At 36.4% G+C, this 9280-nt stretch overlaps 1 protein-coding gene across 1 annotated transcript in view; it reads left to right on the forward strand.

The window, feature by feature from the left end:
* Positions 1 to 7829, forward strand: part of Plekha8 (pleckstrin homology domain containing A8) — a 97328-nt gene extending 89499 nt beyond the window's left edge. Inside the window, exon 13 of the mRNA XM_063240063.1 lies at positions 7726 to 7829. Coding sequence (XP_063096133.1) covers positions 7726 to 7814 — 89 coding nt within the window. The 3' untranslated portion in view covers positions 7815 to 7829. The remainder of the gene's footprint in view (positions 1 to 7725) is intronic.
* Positions 7830 to 9280: the final 1451 nt, after the last annotated feature.

Genomic DNA, 9280 nt, shown 5'->3' on the forward strand with positions numbered 1-9280 from the left:
GGTGTGTGAATATATGATAACTAAAGTAGCCCTCTGATTGGTTTAGCACAGTTCTGGGTGTGGATAATGGAGAGACCCACCTTGGGAGTGGGTGGTACCACCCAATAGGCTTGCAGCCTCAAAGGAATAAAAGTCCAGAAGGCTTGCTGCTTGCCCTTCTGTGGACTGTTTCTCCTCTGCCATGCTCCTCTGCCAGGCCTCCTGTCTTAGAGTTAGCTGACTATGGACTATGGACTGAAACCTCTTCAAACTGAGCTACTATAAACCTCTTCTCCTTTAACTTGTGGGTATCAAGTGTTTTGTCCCAGCAACAAGGAAATAACTAAGACACTGAGTGAGTCCAGAATTGTTTCTGAATCCTCTTTTCTGTTCTATTGGTCCACAAGACTGGTTTTGTTTTCCCAATCAATATCATGCATTTTTTTTTTTAATCACTGTAGCTCAATAGTACAACTTGAAGTTGAGGACTGTATTGCCCTTGTTTTTGCTATTCTAGGTCTCTTCTTTCGCATTTATTTATTTATCTATATTTTTGAGACAGGGTTTCACTATGCAGTTCAGGCTGGCCTTGGACTTTCTTTATAGCCTACGCTGGCCTCAAACTCACAGCAATCCTCCTGCCTCAGCCTTCCGAGTGCTGGGATTACGGTGTGTTCCACCACACTGAACTCCAGGTATCTTCTGATTCCATAGAAATTTTATGATTGCTTCTCTAATTCTGTGAAGAATACTGTGGAATTGGGATCGCATTAAATCTATATAACACTTTCGGAAGGATGGCTATTTTGACTATAGATTCTGCCTATCCAGAAACAGTAAATATCTTTCCATTTTCTGATGTCCTCTGTGATCTTCTTTTTCAGAGTACTGTTGTTTTCATTGTAGAGGTCTTTCACTTCCTTGGTTACGTTGATTCTTAAGTATTTTATTTTTATTGATGCTCTTGTAAAAGGTATTGTTTCCCTAGTGTCTCTCTAGATGAGTTTATTGATGGTGTATAGGAACCTTATTGATTTTTGAGTGTTGATTTTGTATCCTGCTCTGCAATTGAATTTGGTTAATTCTAGGACTCTTGGTGAAGTTTTTGGGTCTTCTGTATAAAGGATCATGTCATCTGCAAGTAATGATAATTTAACTTCCTTTCCTATCCACATCCCTTTTATTTTTTTTTCTCTTGTCTAAATTGTTCTGGCTAATGTTTTGAGAATTGTATTATATAAGAGGGGTGATGGTGGACATCACTGGCTTGTTCCTGATTTTAGAGGAAAAGCTTTCAGCTTCTTTACTTTAGTGTGATATTAGCCATTGGTTTATCTTAGAGGGCTTTGTCAGATTGTGATTAAGACTTTTTACCCCTATTTTTTTTTTGTACTGAAAATCAAACTCGGGACCTTGCACTTGCCACGCAGGCGCTGTGCCACTGAGCTACATCCTTTGTCCAGACCTATGTTCTTCAGAGTTCTTTGCTTGTTTGTTTGTTTTTTTAATCACAAATAGATGTTGGTTTTTCTACGTCTGTGGAGGCAGTTGTGTGATTTTTGTCCTTGCTTCCATTTATGTGATGTATTACTCTCCTTACTCTTATTGTGTAAGTTGATTTGTACATCCATGGGATGAATCCTATTTGGTCATGTTATATGATCTTTTTGATGATTTACTGCATTCTTTTTGCCAGTATCGTATTGAGGAATTTTGCATCTACGTTCAGTAGCTCTTTGGAGTCCCCTTCACTTTTTCTCTGCAGAGTTAGACTACTTTTTCCACAAGCCACAGGCAGGGAGCTGAGGAGAAAGTGTAGCTTGTCTGTGTTGTGTTCTGTCTCTTCAATTTATCTGCAGGTTTTAATTTTCCTGTCAGTTCTTTCCTGGTTCCTGTGGCGCTCTCTCTCTCTCTCTCTCTCTCTCTCTCTCTCTCTCTCTGTTCCCCAAGTTGTTATTTTCTAGTGTCTGAATTCCATATCTTAGAGATGCTGAGTTATTGTTGCTTACCATCTGTCATTTTCCTGAAAGTCTGCAAATATTTTTGACCCAAAGTTGGTAGAATCCTTGGCTACAAAACCCACAGAAATAGTTCACTATGAATATAATCAACTAAGGTAGAATATTAAAAAATTTATTACTTATCACAATCTACCTTTATGTATGTATTCTAGTTTCTTTTTTATCTATTACAGAGAGGCTGCATCGTTGGGTCATTGTAAACAGTGTTAATAATTTCAGTTAAGTTTTTTTAAAAATTAGTCATTAAGACTATCCTAAAAGCAATACTAAGAAATATGACTGTGTGTACACCTTTTTTCTAAAGAAAAACTATGTTTTCCCTAAACCTGTAGTTTTTGTACTTTTTTAAAAAAGTTTCTGTCTCCTCTTACTTGTTTCAGACTTGAGGATCCCAAGGAATATTTTTATGTAGCTTATAACTATCAATATTTACCAGTTTAAAAATAGAAACTGGAAAATTTTTAATGTTTATGCATTTGAAAATAGGAATGATGATGTCTTACATGTTAAAATAAATAATATCTTGGTATTATCAAATTAGTTTTGACTTTGCAAATCCCTCTGAGAAATGTCCTAAAGAATAAGGTCAATGTCTTATGGAATATGAAAGGAGGTTAAGACTTAGAAAATGAGTTTTATTTTTAAAACTTATTTAACTTTGTATTATTTGAGTCTGAGAAGCACCTTTGTCATAGAATCTTAGCAAACTTTGCCCAATTTTGATGTGCACCTGTCCACACTTTACTGATTGATGCCTTCACCCTCTACATAGAAGGATATCCATTATTTGGTATGTAACCTGCCTGAATAGCAAAGATTCTAAACTTTTGCAGAATAATTTCTACCCATTATGCTGATCTCTTCATATCCTCCATTATTTAAGGAAGTAAAAGTACAAAATTTCTTTACTTATGAAACAATAAAGGTATGTGTCTACTTATCTACTTATATAGCTATATAATATACATCTTTACAGTGCTGAGAATTGAACCTAAAGTTCTTTATTTTTTTTTTTTTGGTCTTTTTTTTTCATTTTTATCGGTACCAGGGATCGAACTCACGACTGCCTGCTTGCAAGGCAGGCGCTTAAGCTGCTGAGCTAAATCCCCAGCCCCTAAGTGCTTTATTATTGATCTATTGTCTTCAAGCTATTAAAAATTGTGCCTTCCTGCCAAAAACAAGGTCATGAGATCGATTTAATTAATTAAAAAATAGCCAGGAATGGTGGCACACACCTGTAATCTCAGCACTTGAGAGGCTGAGGTATGAGGATCTTGCAAGTTCAAGACCAGCCTGGGCCATAAAGTGAGCTCAAGGCCAGCCTGAACAGTATAGCAAGACCCTGTCTCAAAAAGACCAACAAATAAATAAGCAAATAAATAAAAATTGTTTCTATTTTGAGACAGGATCTCACTTAGTTACCCAGACTGGCTTTGAAATTGGCAGCCTCAGCCCCCCTCCATGCTTATTTTTAAATGCTAAATTATGATCTCATAAATAGCATTGCTTCTTAGGCACCCATTTTCCAATCTTAATCAAGTGTCAAATATCTTCCGAAAAGTTTTTTTAAATTTTCATCTTCTCCTCAAATCAGATCCTAAATCTAGAAAAACTAAAACAAAGTTAGCACTTTTTGCCATTCTTCTTTACTTTTATATTGTGGTACATAAAAATTACCATTTTAAGTGTTTCTAAGTGTACAAAAACCAGGATAAATTCCATAAAACTATTGCTGAGATCTTGTGGGTCACTGGGAATGTTTTTTCCTTTCTTTTTAACCTTATAAAAACAGAGGTGCTAAGTTTCTTGGATGTGTCACTACTGCAGGACTTGATGAGAAGGATTATCAAATTAGAAGAGATGCTGTCCTCCCTTCACCAAATCCGTATAGATAAAATACAATAGGAAACCTCTGAGATCTGTCAATGCTATGACTTTACATGGTGCATTTTTGCTTTCTAGGAAAATGCTGATCAGAACTCTTAGGAGGCAGATTTGTTGTGTTTTTCTATATTTATCTGAGTGCTGGCAGTGGTTTTCTTGATGATATCGCCTGCCAAGGGTGTGGTGGTGTCCTCAATTCAAATTTCAAATACTGTAACATGTTACCTTGGCCTGGCCATAGTTTTATATCTTTAATGTGAATCTAATATCTTCTAGGCCAGTGATTTGCACAAGGAGATACACTCAGGTTACTTACTTATGAAGTTTTATAAAAACAAAGATGAGGTTGCTAGTGACACATTCATAAAACCATCATTGCTCTTTCTAAAACTGTTCTGAAATTTTTCTTCTCTGAGTGTCTCTGAGATGTGATCAAACACTATAGTATTCACTATAGTGAATACTGCTTTTAAGAGCAGTTGAACAGAAAATCAGGTTCATAAAAAATACGATCCTGGGGTATTCTTTCCTGGGGTCTCTACTATAAGTTGTAGCCCAGATTTTGTTTCAACTAAGGATAAAGCCTCATAGAAAAGGACTGTATCAGATACTTGAGATAAGTGAAACTTCAAAACACAAATGCTTGGTTAAAAGCATCTGAGCTGGCATCCCTCAGGTAACTTTCAAACCACACTAGTAGACTATATCAGGATCTCCATGAGGACTGAAATATGCAGAATAAGAGTTAAAGAAGTCTGAATAAAGTGATCAGGGCAATTTCATTGTGCGTATGTGTGGTTTTGTTTCATTTTTGTTTTTGTTTTTTATACCGGGAATCAAACTCACAACCTTGCGCTTGCCAGGCAGGCGCTTATGCCACTGAGCTAAGTCCCTGGCCCTTTATTGTGTTTTTAAAATTAAAATATACTGTAGTTGATTTTGTTTCAATGTTGTCTGTAACCTATAAATTTTAGTAAACTATGCTTTTGTAAACTAAAATGAAACATCTAAAATGATGTCTGATTCTCACTGACCTAAAAGAACTCAGAAACTCTTATTGAATTTCTTTACTGTTTATAGTACGGTGTAGTGGTGATGTTAGTTATGGTAATATACAGTATGATAATATATAGTTACTGGTAATATATAGTTATAGTTATTGGAACAAGAATCTGTTCTTCTTACTAGGATGCAATTGGATAAGTCAGTTGCAGGGCCAGATCTTACTCAGAGTATTCCTTTTTTTAGAATAACATTTATTTGGAGCTGGGGATTTAGCTCAGCAGTATAAGCACCTGCCTGGCAAGCACAAGGTCGTGAGTTTGATCCCTGGTACAAAAAAAAAAAAAAAGAATAACATTTACTTCATCAGATATGAGCAACCACTTTGAAGAAGCCAAAGTGCGTTTTAGTGGCTGATGTCTGGCTTACAAGATCTTAGACTTATAGAGGGAGGAATGTTATTTCTATCAGGCCAGAAAACTTAAAAGTTTGGAGAATGTTATGGTTTTGATAAAGAATAACACCCCCAGCCAACAACAGGAAAGTAACACAACAAGGATAAGTCCAGTTATAACCATCAGTGTTAATGGTCTCAACTTACCAGTCAAAAGACACAGATTGGCAGAATAGATCAAGAAGCAAGAGCCAACAATATGCTGCATACAAGAAACACACTGAATTCAAAAAGAAATTCATAGAATGAAAATCAAAGAACGGGAAACAATACTGCATGTTACAAGAACCCAGAAAAAAGCAAGGGTAGCTATTCTATTTGCAAAGTGAATTTCAAGCCAAGACTTATTAAGAGAGATAAAGAAGGTGACTACATCCTTGTAAAGGAAACAATCCAAGAGGAAGAGATACCAATCATAAATATCTATGTAACAAATACCAGTGTACCTAATTATATAAAACAAATACAGGTATGAAAAATCAAATAAGCCCTAATACAATTGTATTGGGGATCTCAATACTCTACTATCAGAAAAGACAGAGCAATTAAACAAAAAATCAAAAATGAAATATCACAACTGAATCAAACTTTTGAACAAATGAACTTAGTAAATGTCTACAGAGTGTTCCACCCCACATCAGAATACACATTTTTTCACCTACACATAGAATGTTCTCTAAAATAGATCACATACTAATTCATAGAACATGCTTAAGTAAATGCAAAGGAATTAAAATTATCCTATGCATATTATCAGACTATAGTACAATGAAACTGTAAACACATGGAAATTGAATAGCATGCTACTGAACAACCAGTGGATTACAGATGAAATTAAATAAGAAATTAGTTTTTACAATTGAATGATAATGATAGTACAACATACTGGAACTTATGAGACACAATGAAAGCAGTCCTAAGAGGGACATTTATAGCAGTACCTACCCAGGAAAACAGAGCAAGTACATAGAAACAACTTAATGATGAACCTCAAACTTCTAGAAGAGCAGACTAAGCCAAAAGCCCATAAAAGGGAGGAAATTATAAAGATCAGAGGGTTAATTAACACACTGGAGGCTTAAAAAATACAAAGAATCAATGAATTTAAGAATTGATTCTTGGAAAGATTAAATAAGATTGACAAATCCTTACCCAACTTTATCCAAAAAAAAAAAAAAAGGAAATAAAAGACTCAAATTCATGCAATTAGGAATGAAAAAGGTGAAATCACAACAAACCCTGCAGAAACATAGAATGTCATCTATACCTACTTCAAAAACTTGTATTCTAATAAGATGGAAAATACCAAAGAAATAGATTCCTAGATACATATGAATTACCAAAACTGAAGGAAGAAGATATGAAAATAAGCTAATATAATCATGAAAATGAACATGTAATTAAAAACCAACCAACAAAGAAAAGCCCAGACCCTGACAGATTCACTGCTGAATTCTACAAGAAATTTAGAGAAGACATAACACCACTAATTCTCAAACTCTTTAATGAAATTGAAAGGAAGCTATACTCCTAAATTCGTTCCTGGAAGCAAGCATTATCCTGCTACCAAAACTAGAGAAGGACCCAACTAAGGGAATTACGGACCAGTCTCCCTAATGAACATACATGCAAAAATTCTCAAGATACTGGCAAACACAATGCAGTAAAGGATTATACACCATGACCAAGTAGGATCATCCCAGGGATGCACAGATGATTAAACATATGCAACTCAATAAATGTAATGCACCATATTAACAGAGCCAAGGACAAAACCCATATGATCATCTCAATAGATAGAGCAAAGTCCAGCACCCAGCTAAGAGTTTGTCTTGAGTCTCAAGACCCTGGAGTAGGACCTTTCAGAAAATTGGAACTATTAAGAGTTTGGATCTCTTAGAGATGAATGCAATACATTTTGAATAAAGAGATCCAAATGACTCTTTTGGGAGCTGGGGTGAAATGTTACAGCTTAGATCAAGAATGACCACCAAAACTCTCATGTGCTCTAAACTGGGGTTTTTGGAAAGTGATTGCATCATGGGGCACCATAGCTGTCTTGCTGTCAGAGAGCATTACCTGGTAGAGTGCATCTCCCATGTCTCTTCCCCAACTACTCCCTTGTCTCTCTGCTTCCTGGCTGCCATGATGTGAGCACCTTTTCTCCCCCTAGGCCCTTTCATCATACCATTTCTAGCATGGAGCCAGGTGACCATGTTGAAAATGTGACCAAAACAAACCTCTCATCCTTTAATTTGTGGGCATTGTATGTCTTGTCCCAGTGATGAGAAAGTGACAAAAAGAGGGGACCTTCAGAAGAAATAAATTACTGAAATGCATCTGTGCTGCCAGTGAAATTTGATGCCAGTGTACTCTTTCCCTCAGCTCCAGTCCCATCACTGCAGCTAATGACAGACACCCTTGAGCCACGCATCCCAAGATGCTGGTGGGTCCAGGTCATGGCATCAGTCTAAATGGATGTGTCCTAACAGGTAAGTCCCTAATAGAACGATGTTACTTTTTTTTTTCTTTTAGCAAATCACCTGGTTGCACACCATTTCTTAGTGGAAATACCACATCCTCCCAGGAATTCTCCAGTAATGCTCTTGGGACATCTCTCCAGAGAGCTCCTGGAGCAGGGTTCTAATAAGGTTCAGAAGTCCAGTAAAATAGAGGCAGAACCATAATTAGGATCAGAAAAGGAACAAATGAAAATGTTAAAAGAATGAGTTTGCCACTTTGAAGTCTGTGTTTGCCTCTTAGCACAACAAAGGAAACATTGCTGAGAAGTTTTTTGTGTGTACTTTACTGAAGGAGTAGAGGTTTAAATAGTGGAATGAGAAACTGTCCTCTTTGAAAATAAGGCCAAGTAGAAATATTTTACAAACCCAATCATAAGGGAATGCTTCTGTTTCTTTGGCATAAATAAAAAGAAAATATTTACTAGGTAAATTTGGTCAATCAGACATGATTTAAGGCAAATACAGCCAAAATATGTATTGCATGCCATATTCAAGCATTTTGGAGGGATATACAAATAATTTGTAAAAACTAATATTGGCAGATTCAGAAACAAAATTGAGTTTGACTTTTCCCAGGCAGCGGGTAGGGATGCTGACACAAATGCTTCTCCTGAGCTTTACTGGGCATTTGGGGTAAATCACAGTGACTCATTTATATAGATTTTTAAGTTTTTGTTGGTCTCTGAATTTTGTTTTTCACTCCTTTTACAATGAAACATAAACTGGCATAAGCACCACACGCCTGTCTGCTCTCTGCTCCCCCATCCAGCCCTGCACCTGGGTCACTGCTCCTGCGTGCACTGGGCTGGGATGGCTCACACCCTTCCAGGGCTGCTCTCTTCCGTGCTGCTTCTCAGAGCGTAGGGTACTTTCATCTCCTCTGTAACTACTGTGCTGAATCACACTCTCCTCTACTGACCAATTTTTCTGACAAAATGTATTTGTTAAACATACCTTTATAATTATGGTCATCCATCACTTGGAACCAACTTAATAGATAAGATTTTTAAACATATGAACTTAACTCCCCATTTTTTTAAAAAAAACGGAGAAAAGCAGTGTGTTTTACATATTTTCATCTCAAAAGGAATTTTTCATTTTTTGAATTTCTAGACTAACACGTATTATGCTTTAATTAGCAGGTAAAATGTCAAGGGAGCGTGTGCTATCCTGAGGTACCTATATTTTTAAAAACATGGCATTTTGTAACTTTACAACAACATACTGAATTTTTATATCCATGTGCTGGTCTCCTGCGTTGTCTTATGTTTTCTACTACTGCAGAATAAATTTAAACAAACTTAGCAGCTTAAAACAACATCCATTTACTGGCTCAAAGTTCTGACATTTGGAGTCCCTGGCACAGCAGGTGGCATAACTGGGTTCTTTGCTCAAGGTCTTGCCAGGCTAAAATCACG

This window comes from Cavia porcellus, unplaced genomic scaffold, assembly GCF_034190915.1.
Source record: "Cavia porcellus strain 051 isolate PalLab524CR breed Dunkin Hartley unplaced genomic scaffold, mCavPor4.1 scaffold_2, whole genome shotgun sequence".
Classification (NCBI taxonomy): Eukaryota; Metazoa; Chordata; class Mammalia; order Rodentia; family Caviidae; genus Cavia; species Cavia porcellus.